The sequence below is a fragment of the Penicillium solitum genome, assembly GCF_028829755.1.
Source record: "Penicillium solitum strain IBT 25940 chromosome Unknown utg000001l_segment0_segment0, whole genome shotgun sequence".
In the NCBI taxonomy this organism is placed as follows: Eukaryota; Fungi; Ascomycota; class Eurotiomycetes; order Eurotiales; family Aspergillaceae; genus Penicillium; species Penicillium solitum.
Genome location: NW_027072121.1, coordinates 4,864,476 through 4,877,203, shown reverse-complemented (window position 1 = coordinate 4,877,203; position 12,728 = coordinate 4,864,476). Strand labels below are relative to the sequence as shown.

The 12,728-nt window shown below is 48.0% G+C and overlaps 5 protein-coding genes across 5 annotated transcripts; 3 read left to right on the top strand and 2 right to left on the bottom strand.

Moving 5' to 3' along the window:
* Positions 1–39: 39 nt before the first annotated feature.
* Positions 40–1,417, bottom strand: N7455_001818 (uncharacterized protein; the record flags this gene model as incomplete). Its single annotated transcript, XM_040951826.2, has 4 exons — positions 40–802; positions 871–994; positions 1,058–1,193; positions 1,247–1,417. 4 exons carry the CDS (start codon positions 1,415–1,417, stop codon positions 40–42), a joined length of 1,194 nt encoding a protein of 397 aa, XP_040818020.2.
* A 1-nt stretch (position 1,418) lies between these two features.
* On the top strand, positions 1,419–1,767 carry N7455_001817 (uncharacterized protein; the record flags this gene model as incomplete). Its single annotated transcript, XM_065604166.1, has 3 exons — positions 1,419–1,463; positions 1,531–1,640; positions 1,689–1,767. 3 exons carry the CDS (start codon positions 1,419–1,421, stop codon positions 1,765–1,767), a joined length of 234 nt encoding a protein of 77 aa, XP_065462657.1.
* Positions 1,768–2,018: 251 nt separating this feature from the next.
* Positions 2,019–3,095, top strand: N7455_001816 (sugar phosphate isomerase/epimerase family protein; the record flags this gene model as incomplete). The annotated part of the gene is made up of 1 exon (XM_040951919.2): positions 2,019–3,095. One exon carries the CDS (start codon positions 2,019–2,021, stop codon positions 3,093–3,095), a length of 1,077 nt encoding a protein of 358 aa, XP_040817827.2.
* Positions 3,096–4,860: 1,765 nt separating this feature from the next.
* Positions 4,861–8,406, top strand: N7455_001815 (uncharacterized protein; the record flags this gene model as incomplete). The annotated part of the gene is made up of 5 exons (XM_040951263.2): positions 4,861–4,928; positions 4,986–5,337; positions 5,390–6,129; positions 6,183–7,206; positions 7,258–8,406. 5 exons carry the CDS (start codon positions 4,861–4,863, stop codon positions 8,404–8,406), a joined length of 3,333 nt encoding a protein of 1,110 aa, XP_040817764.2.
* Positions 8,407–8,695: 289 nt separating this feature from the next.
* eng2 (putative GPI anchored endo-1,3(4)-beta-glucanase) lies at positions 8,696–10,486 on the bottom strand (the record flags this gene model as incomplete). Its single annotated transcript, XM_040951758.2, has 1 exon — positions 8,696–10,486. The coding sequence occupies one exon, from the start codon at positions 10,484–10,486 to the stop codon at positions 8,696–8,698; it is 1,791 nt and encodes a 596-aa protein (XP_040817680.2).
* Positions 10,487–12,728: the final 2,242 nt, after the last annotated feature.

Here is a 12,728-nt window from a genome sequence, read left to right as displayed (position 1 = left end):
AAATTCAAATACCCAACCTGCTCAAATTCACTATCTGTTCTATCTCAACATTGGTACTGCTTCAATCACCGACTCCATCGCCGGGCTCTGATTCCAAATCCCCGTGATCTCCAACCCGGCACTATGCAATAGATCTCTCCACTGTCGCTCCGACCGTTCGACACCAGCGCCTATACTCATCATCTGAATATCCAGCGAAGCCTGCATCAGAGGCGTATCGGTGTCTGGCAAGACGAAATCCACAATGAGAATTCGAGAATAGTCCGGTGCCATCGCTGAGACCGTATTTCGAAGGATCCTTCGACTGATTTGGTCATCCCAGTCATGGAAAATGGAACGAAAGTAGTAGGCCCGGGCACCCTTGACGGGTTGAGGATCCATGAAATTGTATCCCATCACCTCAACTCCTGCACTCTCTCCATCGACCCTTTCAACGACGCTTGGCAAATCCTGCAGCACCATTCTGCCTGGCAGATGACCGTATTCTCGGCGGAATTTACCTAGATCATGTCCCTGGTTGCCACCAATGTCCACCAGGAAGACTGTATCTTTGTATGGCACGGCATGGCCAAACAGTCGCTCGACGGGGTATACATCGTACCACATGGGTCTACCCTCGCGACGGCTAGCCATGTACGAGTTGAAGAGCTCCTGCTGCTCCGCATTACTCGAAAGCCACTCAAACTGACTCTGTCCAACGGCCCATTGCATAGGCGACTGAGTATAATCCTGGGGATTGGCATAACCATGGGAGCGCAGGTACTCCGGTAGCTTGCTCAACGTCGGAAAGGTAAGATCATAACTAAACGAATAGTCAGTGAGTAACGGCGGAAAGAGATGCAAGGGTCCAAGCCACCATCACCAACATACATGCATGGGATCCCATCTCTCCCAATCGGCTGAGTCATTACCACCGTCTTCTCGTTGGCAACATAGACCTCGGGGGTCGGTGTGACGCACAGCCCAAGAGAAGCCATAACACGCATCAATCGCACTATTCAAAGAGTTAGGCGATCCACAATGTGTGACGAACTATTGTCATTGCAGAAAAAGGTACCAATTAGATCTTTCTCGGCGCCGGTATAGTCTGCCAGCTGGCCGGCTGATAGTCCCATCCCTCTGTGTCGCTTGTCCACAAGCATGGCGAAAATACCCAAATCAATGACAACGCGCAACGCGGCATTTTGAGGAGGCTAGAATGTCCAGTCAGAATACGAACTCGGTTTAGATTCGTGGAACGCCTGACCTGGTAAATCAAACGCAACACGGTTTCTGTCGGCGTTTCCACTGCAGACCTGAGCTGGTCGATTATTCGCAATAGCTCGAAGTGGGCTTGTGGAGATGGATCCGAGGCTTCTTTCAAGACCATTTGGCCGAGACGATTGACCAAACAATGAAATGGTGTGGTGATCGTCATTATGGCTGTTCAAGAAAAAGACAGCACCGATACTAAGTGTGGAATTGTCTGCTTCGAGTAGCACAAGCTAGGATGAGGGAACTATTTGGCTGGATCTCGATTGCATCTTATAGTCTCTGGTGCCCCCCTGGGTCACAGTGACATCGGACAAGGCAAATAAATCAAAAGACCCTTGTTTCCATCGGTGTTCAATCCATTCCTACAACATACGAATGCAATATAGGTAAGCTGACCCCGAAAACAGCTGAAACCCGGGGCATATCGTTTCTAGACACTCCACTATTCAATCATTCTCGGCCCGTCGTTTGAATATTCCGCATTTGACAAATAAGTTGACCCGATTTAGGTGACCAAGGGTGTACATGCTTGCCCTACGGTGTACGATTTGAATCCGGACCATCTGTGAGTGGTGTAGTTTCTGTACTCATCCCACATTGGGATTTACTTTTTTTAACAAAAAAAAAGAAAACACCTAAATACAGGATCAGCACAGAAGCATAAATCTCATGTTGATGTGAGATTGTGATTCATGCTATAAAGAGTGTGATAGAGATCACTAGTTGCTGCTAGCCCCAGGTCAATCTCCAAAAACATTTTAACAATGCATTCTCTTCCAAATACCCTCAAGTCCGAAGTGGACTCGCGATGGAAACCAGCCATTGCAACAGTCAGTCTGGGAGCTGCGAATTTGCATCCCATTATCGCCAAACTTGATGCTGTCGCCCTCAACGGCCAACAAGGACTCGAACTCTTCCATGATGATATAGCGCAGCTTGCCAAGACCCTTCGCGCCCATGCAACTGACAGTGCACCCCGCACTTATCGAGACTACGAGATTGACGCAGCACATGCTATCCGAGGCCTATCTGCTGAGCGTGATCTGCATGTTGTAGCTCTCCAACCTTTCCGACACTACGAAGGCCTCATTGATCCAGAACGGCATGCGGAACGCATCGACGAACTCAAGCATTGGGTGCAATTATGCAAGATTCTTGGCGACTCACTCTTCATCCTGATCCCATCATCTTTCCTCGACGCCTCGGAAATAACCTCCGACCGAGAGCGTCTCGCAGCCGACCTGGCCGAGGCTGCAGATGTAGCATTCCCCGTACGCATCGCGTACGAGGCCCTGGCATGGGGAACATACATCAACACCTGGGAAGACTCCTGGGATGTGATCAAGCTTGCCAATCGACCCAATCTCGGCATCTGTCTTGATACATTCAACATAGCAGCGCGAGTGTGGGCCGATCCCATCGCCGCAACAGGGCGACTTGGCCCAAGCGCAGACCGAGATCTGCGGGAGTCGATGGACCGGCTTGTACGGGAGGTTGATCCGGACCGAGTGCTGATGGTTCAACTTGCCGACGGCGAGCGGGTCGACCCACAAACGCCCTTTCTTCACGCACCAGGCCTGCCTACTCTGCTAGCCTGGTCCCGGAATGCGCGTCTGTTTCCGTGCGAAGAGGATCGGGGCGGATACCTTCCGATTCGCGAGGTGACGGATGCCTGCATTAACGGTTTGGGTTATACCGGGTGGATCAGTATGGAGGTCTTCTCGAGATCCACCGGGGAAGATAGCCCGGCCGTGCCGATGGAGCATGCTGCCCGGGCTAGTCGGTCCTGGCTGCGGGTCATGGAATTGTTGGAAGAGAAGCCGGGGAAGGGATCCATCTAAGGTATCAGTGTGGCTTGGAGATCAGCGCATTTTGTTTCAGTCAGTGTTATTCTGCATTTTTAAGACTATGATTGGAACTCTACGTACATTCAGCCGATACAGAGGAATGATAGTCTTGATGATAAAATTGAACCGGTGTCTTGCAATCTCCTTTTACGAATCCCTGTCTACAATTTTAGACTGGTTCTTAATGTTGATAAGTTACAGTCATGCTCGATGCCTACAGACATACCCTCTGGGGGTGGTTCCCTACGATCTAAATGAAGAAATTACTAAGGGCTTACAAGAATATGTGGAATTGCTCTACCGAACCAGACCATCGGGTACATCTTCTTCTAACGGAACGCCACAGGATCATTCCCGGTACCTGGAATGTTATGTCTAGGTCTATATTCTAAGACCTACCAAGGTGAGACAAGAAAATATAAAAATAAAGTTGTAATGATTAACATAGACCGATCGAGTGGATCCGCATTCTTGAGAAGAATCCAGCAATGGGACCCGAGAACACTTATACCCTTAATACCAGATACCAGATATCAGATATAGATCAGAAACTCCACAAGGCATTCCTGGTTTCTCGGCTGCTTCTCCCGGCCCGCTCCCGATCCAAGTACTGGAGTGGACCCCCCATACCTGCCCTGGAGATGACTTCGAAGATTGCTCGAAAAAAACCTGAATTCTGTTTGACATGGACCTAAATGAATTTGATTATCATTTATTTCATTCATCTTCCAAGGTGGTAGCTCCTCGTTGCGTCACTCCTCGGTGTCATCCCATCCATCCCCTTGGGCAGGGGTGGAAGGGGACCTCTCCTACAACATACGCTTTCAAGTGAGACATCACTGAGCCTGGCCCTTCACTCCTTAGCTGTCTGGAATGGTCTCAGTTTGATTTAGCACCGGTAAAAGAGCAAGACTGGTTGTACTCTACGACGAAGTAGATAGTTCAACAACGTTGGAATATAATAAACGGCCAATGAAACACATACCCAACACTTCATCGGGGTATATCTGAACACAGCGTTTTGTGTAGCCTTTATGTATGACACCCAAGTTGTTCCAGACTGAAGGCTGATGCTCACCGCCGCCTTCAGTTACACTGACTTGTACAGTGGGTTTCAGAGTCCCAACATAGGACCTAGAACTGGTAATATGCATTCATGTGATGTTGCCACTAATTATCACCTAAACCCTCTATCGGAAAAGATTAATTTCTGTCCGGTGACAGGTAGAAATTCTTTTTGGGCTTTCCCAACGGGATTTTCATTCCAACTGAGGCGGATGTGTCTCGGGCAGCTCTGCGGTGTAACGATTGCCGCTGGTCGCGATAGAAATTCCACTCCGATGTTGGAGGAGAATGCACAATGCATGCACTTGGTTAATGCTAGACAGGGGGATTATTCTCCAAACTTTGGAATTTGGCCACTAGCGAAGTAGCTAGTTAGTAGCCTGAGCCACAGTAGACAGAGTAGACCAATCTCGACGTTCACGGAACGCCACTGTTAAAACTTAACGAATAAAATCTCTGGTTTCAAGCTGAGTGTTTGTTGGTGGCACAAACAGGTCGCTCAGCGAGCCAGTGCTCGTGCATTGAAATTGTGCTGTTGTACATGGTGTGTGTGCATATATCTATTCCCGAGATAGTATTTCCTCAAATCCCAACTATTCGATATGCGCCTTGATGAGCTGTGTTAGCATCTGCATAACTATCACAGCATGGTAGCTGATCCTGTCTGTTTGCTACTGGGCTGATCCCGTGTGATATGTATATCCTTTTCCCGATGCAGAAGGACTTTGTTTTGCCGGGCATCCCGAATGATGCCCGGATGCAGTCAGTATACGCTACTGTGGCAATATGGGTTAATGAAGCGGTCTAAATATACAACAGTCTCTTAAATACGGCATGGTCCTCAACATCGCACTGGAATCACCAAGCTGCTGTGATACCCTTCCTCTCATTCTGGAATAGTTCTGTACTCATCATGGGCATCCAACGTGGAAGCCAGCCAGCACAGGCTGGTCCCTCCAGCGCTATCAACCCATTAGTACAGGAGTTTGGATCGCTTCAAGTTCTCGACGACTTGATTCGCCTACGAGCCGCTGATGTCGTTCAATATCCTATTCTTGCCTATCCCCGTTTCGACAACGGTGCAGCTTCCTACGAATACTACACAGGGAAGCAATTGGATGCTATGATAAACCAAGCTGTCATCCTGCTCATGGATGATGGATTCAAACAGGTTGGTCATAAAGTGTCCTATGATATTAACACTCTAACAAATAAATGTTTAGTCAACGCAAACTCCATCCATCGTGGCACTTCTTACTTTGTCCGACCTTAACATGGTGATCACCTTTTTTGCCCTAAGTCGACTGGGCTATACTGTCATGATGCTCTCACCAAGACTCTCGGGCGAAGCCTGCATATCATTGCTTGAAACGGTCAACTGCGAATCAATCATATATGGCCAATCCCCCAATATCCGCTCAACATTGGGCGAGATACTTCGCCGGAGGCTAGTGACGTGCCGCCCAATGCTCTCATGTTCTTTATACAACAGACTACAATCCCCATCACTCGTTCTCAAACGCAATCGAAACCCTGAAAGGGTTGCCTTGATCCTTCATTCCTCGGGATCAACAGGCACCCCGAAACCGCTCTTCCTCACGCACAAAGCGATCATGACTCACCCGTTGAGAGGTCCTGGGTTCACCTCTTTCAATACCCTGCCATGGTATCACCTCCATGGGCTGTCGACCGCATTGCAGGCAATGTGGATGAGAAAGACAGCCTATATGTGGAATGCTGCGCTGCCTTTGACTGCAGAATTTGTCGCCACGGCTCTCGAAGAAGCCAGACCAGAGTCTGTAGCAGCGGTTCCCTATATGCTCCAAATTTTGGTTGATGATCCTCGCGGTATCACAGCGCTAAGACAATGCAAGTTGGTTACCTACGGAGGTGCACCCTGTCCAGATGAGCTCGGCGATCGTCTAGTAAGCGAAGGAGTACACCTTGGAGGTTCATTTGGCCTGTAAGTACTATTCTACAAATACCTACAGTAACGCAAAGACTAAGAAATTTCAGCACCGAGGCTGGCCTTGTTGCAGAATCAATCTCAAGACCAAAAGGTGACCCTTATTGGAACTATGTGAAATTCTTTGACAATATACGTTCATACGTCTGGATGAAGCCCATCTCTGAATCAAAATCCCTTTTCGAGTGCGTTTATCTTGCTGGTCATCCAGCACTAACAACCTCGAATTCAAACGAGCCGCCAGGATCTTTCCATTCGAAAGATGTGTTCACCCCTCATCCTACAATTGCCGGAAGGTGGAAATATATTTCACGACTGGACGATCGAATCAACCTAGTGAATGGTGAAAAGGTTTTACCTCTCCCGATTGAAGGTCACATCAAACAACATCCATTTATTCATGATGCAGTCGTAGTCGGGGTAGGCAAAGCTGCTCCAGGACTATTGATTTTGCGAGCAGACGAACCTGAAGCCAACCGTCTGTCTAACGACAAATACCTCAATGCAATCTGGCCGATTATCCAAGAAGCCAATTCCCAGGCTGAGGCTTTCTCTCAAATCTCCCGCAATCTGGTTGCTATATTGCCACATGACGCCAAGTTTTCTCGAACGGACAAAGGATCTATGATCCGAGCACAGGTCTATGAAGAATACAGTGATCTTATCGAAGGCCTTTACACCGAGAAGCAACAGATCTATGGGAATCTTCAGGTTGGCTGTGTGGAGACAGAGCGCGTTCTTCTTCAAATAGCACAGCAAGAACTTGGAATATCCGTCTCTGGTGTCGACGCCAATTTCTTCTCTGAGGGCGTTGATAGTCTGAAGGCAATCCACTTCCGGCGTCTCATTCTTCAGCATTTCAAGTTTGAGATGAGCCAGGTTCCTGGTCCAAATGTCATATTTGAAGCGGGATGTATATCACAGTTGGCTCGGCATATCTGTGCGTTACAAAAAGGGGAGACATTGGAAGATGCCGAGAGTACTCTCTCTGTGATGACTGAATTGATCGAGAAGTACTCCGTGTTTGAGAGGCACATGCCCCAACCGCATGTTTTCTCAGGGCCGAACAGTGTGGTGAGTGACTCTTACTGTCGGGGGTTGAGACCAGAAGCTAACATCGCCAAGCTTTTAACAGGAGCCACCGGGTCAATTGGAGCCCATGTGCTGTACGAGCTACTCAACGACGACTCAATCTCCACAGTGTACTGTCTCACACGACGAGAATTACCACTAGACGCCATACTCCACACTCTAACCGACAAAGACCTTTTCATATCCCCCGAACAGAAAGCAAAGATCGTCGCCTTCAACAGCCGTCTCGACCAGCCCGATTTCGGTCTATCTCTAGACAAAAGCACAATTACACACATGCTAGACTCAGTCTCGCTCATTATCCACACAGCATGGCCCGTCAACTTCAATCTCCCCCTAACCGAATTCGAGCCACACATCCAGGGACTATACAATCTGATCCAATTATCACTATCAGTGAGTAGACGTGAGCCTGCCGTGATGATGTTCTGCTCATCAATATCCACCGCGCTCGGATCTCGAGCAGCCGAGATCCTCGAAGAACCAGTCGACTTGGACAGCGCGTTCATGGGTTACGGACAATCCAAGTTAATTGGCGAGCGGATTGTAAGTAATGCACGACGCAGTGGCGCAAGGGCCTATTCTCTTCGGATCGGCCAGGTCTCAGGTCACTCGAAGAAGGGCCTTTGGAATGACTCCGAAGCTCTGCCGTTGATGATCCGGTCGGCGCTGACACTGGGTGCACTGCCTGAGCTATCGCAGACGTGTTCTTGGCTTCCGGTGGATAAGCTTGCGTCTACTATTCTTGAACTAGCCGGGACTTGTGCTACGCCGAGTGTACTTGGCGAGAGTCAGGCGTCCGGCTCGGCTTGGGTGGAGTATGTTGATGACTCCATTTTCAATTTGTGTAATTCTCGCGAATTCACCTGGTCATCTTTGCTGCATACTTTGAAGAATTGTGGTCTCCGATTTGATGTCGTGTCTTTTGAAGAGTGGTTGCTGAGACTTCGTCGGAGTGAGACGAGGGAGGAGGAACTTGTCAATCCGGCGGTCAAGCTCATTCATCATTATGAGACGATGCATGGGAAGAAATCATCCTTGATTCAGAATGGGCCTAAAAGTTTTGTTACGGAGAAAGCAGAGAGGAGTAGTGTGACTTTGCGAAATGGTCGATTGAGAATTATTGAGGATGGAATCCTGAGATGCTATGCTCAGGATTGGTTGGTGAGGTGGACGGCCTAGCGAGTGAAATGTTCAAATTTGGGCGGGAAAGCGTGGAGTTTGGGGATAAATGGTGTTTGTATATATGGAGTATGAGGGAAAATATCAGTAATATTTTGAGGAAATAATTCTTCATTAACTAGTTACGCTTCCTTTTGCGTGCATCGAGGCAAAACACAGACTGAATACAGATTGAATCCAAACAAAACCAAAGCATTCTACGGCCATCGCTAGGGCCTACTGTACAATTAACCAAATAAAATCCACCGCCAAATCTGGACCAGTTTCAAACGCAATCTATCACAGATATTTAAGCCAAGAAAGCAACAATGACTCCAAGGAACAGAGCCGAGATGCTCATGGACAATCGATCAGCGGCACCGGTAAAGACAGGGCTGGCTCCAGATTCAGATCCGGTAGGAACATAGAAGGCAGATGTAGCCGAGGAAGTCTGCTGCGTGGAGGCAGCGGCATCGGCAGTGGCAGGGATCAGAGCCTTGGAGGCCTCGTAAGGAACGCTGGAGACAACGGGAGATGGGGCCGCAGAAGGCGCCCATGAACCACCGAAGTTCTCAGTGGTGCCGGAGGTGGGTTCAGCTGCAACGGGCGTAGCGGCGGGAATGGATGCATGCTTGGAGTGGGTGTGGCCGTGGTTGTGACCGTGACCACCTGAGACGGATGCGACGCTCGAGGGGACCACAGGGGAGGCAGAAGTGCGTGCCTCCGGATCTTTGCCGTGGGCTGGGACTTGGACAGATTGCACAGCTGGAGCGGTGGCCGTAGCTGGCACGGAGGAGTGCGCGGCAATAGCGGAAGACTTTTCGTCCTCGGGGCAGACGGTCTCGGTTGCAGTAACTATAGAGGTGACTGTGCTAGTCTTCTTGCTAGAAGGCTGCTCGACTGCTTCGGTGGCAGCGCTTTTGGCAGTAGCTGCGACAGTAGGAACAGACGCAGTAGTCAGTTGCTGGACTGCTCCAGCGGTTTGATCTTCCTTGGAAGCAACTGAGTGCACAGCAGTAGCAGCAGTAGTGTGAGTAGCGTGAGTCTCAGCAGTTGTCTTCGAAACAACAGGAGCAGCAGCAGTCGTAGCCGGCTCAGGCTCGGATGATGAAACCGAGGCAATTCCCTTCACACCAGCCTGATAGATCTTGACGGAGTTGATTTCCCAGTAAGTCTCCTTGAACTGAGCCGGGTTGTTGGCGACGTAGTTGTGGCAGCTCTGGAAGGAATCGCCGCCGGTCATGGGGCAACCAGAATCACCGTACACACCACCTGCCCAGTCTCCACAGAAGGTGACATCGAAAACAAACGACTGGGACTTGAAGGCGGTTGCAACATCGCACGATTCCTGCACCAGGGCCATTGGCTTACCGAATTCAGTTACATCAGGCTTGCCGCTAGTAATCGAGGCCGGGATCGAGCTTCGGGGGAAGAACCAAATCTTGAGGAAATCGTCGGTCCACTGCAGTGTATACACACCACCTTGTTGTTTGTTGAAAGATGTACCGTAGCTGCCCTCGTGGCCCTCGATCTTACATCCGACAGTGCCTAGATCCTCACCACACCCTGTAGCGTTGACGGAACCGGTCATATCCGTATCTGTCAAACTGCAAGTGCCGGCTGTATGCATGACAATTTCGTTGTGATCTGCCATGTTGACACCTTCGATGATATCAATCTCACCGTCTGAAGGCCAATTCTTTCCGACGGACCAGAAGGCGGGCCAGGTACCGCAAGTGCTACCAGGCATGTGGGCGATATCGGCGATGACGAGAGACTGGTCGTAGTATTTCTTGCTGCCAATACGAACTGAATCACGGCCCTTCTTGCCTTTGGCATCCAGCTTAGTGGCATGGTCGACACCCAGATACACACTGCCACTGTCGGTGACCTTGACGAGGCCTGAACTTTCGGCGGTCTCCTTGTCGAGATAGTTAACGAAGCCGTTGGTCGGGTCAGAACCGACGTGGAAATTGAAGTAATCCAGGAAGTTCTTCCCCTGCCAATTCTCCACCAGGGAGTATGTTGTGGCGGCCACGGGGGAACATAACAAAGCGAGCATCAGCGACCCAGCGCTCAATGAACGTGTTGAAGAAACCATCTTGTCTAGAGATGTATAACAAGACCAAATTGCTTATGGGATAATGCAGAAAGTAAAATATGAAAAAGAAAGACAGTGGGAGTACAAATAAAAAGACTGAAAAATGACTAAAAGAAAGACTGACAATTCCAGATTGTCAACAAGGAGAAAGGAATGTGAGCGTGTCCAACGTATCGAAGGTGGGAAGTATTTGACCCAAATACCTTTCACCAGCCGCACCATCCCAAATTGCTTTATGCTAAAATACTGGAGATCAATTTTTTCCATCCAGTAACAATGCACCAGTACCTCAGCCCTTTGACTAGGGTGCAGTAGATGTCTGTAATAGGCTGCAACTCCGGTGTCAAGAAACCCCGTGGCGCTTTAGCCCAGGAGTCCCAGTCCACTCATGATGATCCATTCTTTAACCCGACGAGCCAAGCAGCAGAAAAAAAAAGGATCGACTGGTCGCTGTCACGGCGGTTAACCGTTAATTTGTAGGGGTGTCAACCTGAAACCTCTAGAGTCCACTGCGAGGGGTAGCCCAAAACAGATGGTGAAACACAGGAATATTGGCATTAGAAGAGAAAAAAACATGAAAAGGATTAGAAGAGAGAAGGAAGATAATCACATCTTCCAAATGTATTATTATTTCGACTCTCTTCATCCTCACATACCAAGTCCAAATGAGATCCAAATGTCCAAATGGGAGACAATGTTTATGATCGGAGTTGCCGCTCTCTCCACTTTTGCCTTGCTCGACCTGTCTTGGCCTTTTAGCGCTGAGGTCTAGACTGTCCAGGATTGTCCAGGACTGCTTGGATTGTCTAGACTCTGTACTCCGTACTTTGTTCAAATTATCGGAATATGCTTGTGATAATTGGACTAAGCCACATTAATATTAAAATCTGTGGACATTCAAAAGACATCACATTCCCCGATCCCGAGGAATGTCGCCACAACACAGATTATGACATAATCCATGGGAAATTACGGAGTATACTCCTCGCTTTGTTTTCTATATGTTCTAAGAATATAGATGGTGATGATCGTGCCCCATCAACGCCTATCCAGTGTTGGGATAACAGATTTTCAGCATTAGGTATCTTTTGTATGGCCATTCCATACAAAATGTACATAATCAGAGCATACATTTAGTCAAAGCCTCATGGCCACAATTCTGCCCCTCAAAGTAGTTAGGGAGAATACAGAGAGATATATATAATGTGAATTAAACTCCATCACTTAGTATCAATCTCGGTAAGTGTTATCAAGGATGAAGCAGGAAATATTTATGCGTAGTGTCTTTTTAAGCTGTGATGTAAACTTCCATGTCGTATATTTAGAATTATTCTTAGTGGCAGATCGGCTAAACCAGTTTTATGTCAGATCTATAGTTTTTTCATCCTTGAGCTAGCTTCAGAGTTGATATGATCCTTATGTTGTGTTTTATGTACCTTTTTTATGGCCCACCCACACCCCCGTGGGTCCGTGGAAGACTCAAATTTGAATAGTATGAACGTTCCTGCGTATCCAATTCTTTAAATACTAGTTAGCAGTTATTCCTTGCAACGAAACAGTAGCAAACTTCACATTGTTCCATTGCTCTACTCTTCTTGAGTCCTGTTGGGACTTCATGTTTTCAAGACCTACTCGGTGTACCGATCCCCTCGATAACGAAGTTGAAAGTGTTGTATGGAAAGGTCTTGTTTCAGTACAGATAACATATCAAGGCCTCGTATATATAAGCCAGAAACAACTTGGGAAATCTTCTTCTCGAGTCTACTCTCCCGACATAGCCTTGCAGATGAGCTGCTCTCTTCGTATTTCGTTTCTCGCTTTATTATTAGAAACACCGTGGAGAAGGATACTATCCATTGAAATCATAAAAAAGCGATCTTGGCAAATAACGTTGTACTAGTCGCAAACTACAACCTGCTAGTTCTATCTCGTACTCGTTATGTTTCCCATTTCGGGAGATCTATAACACCTCTGATTGGACGAGAAACAACGAACTGCTTGGGTGGATCAGAGCAACGAGAAACTAAACTGCTGGAAGCTTGACCCTGTTTCGTTCTTCTCGGATAATTCGTATCTTATACCCAAATGGACTAGTTTTTTTTCACTTTTCAACTGTTGTCAACAAAAAGGGACCCCTAATTATGGGTCAAGGCAGAGACATATCAGCACAAGGTGCATACTAATGTTAAATGATCGGCCAAGATGAAAAGATGTTTAAATAGCAAGTTTCTTCTCATAAGTC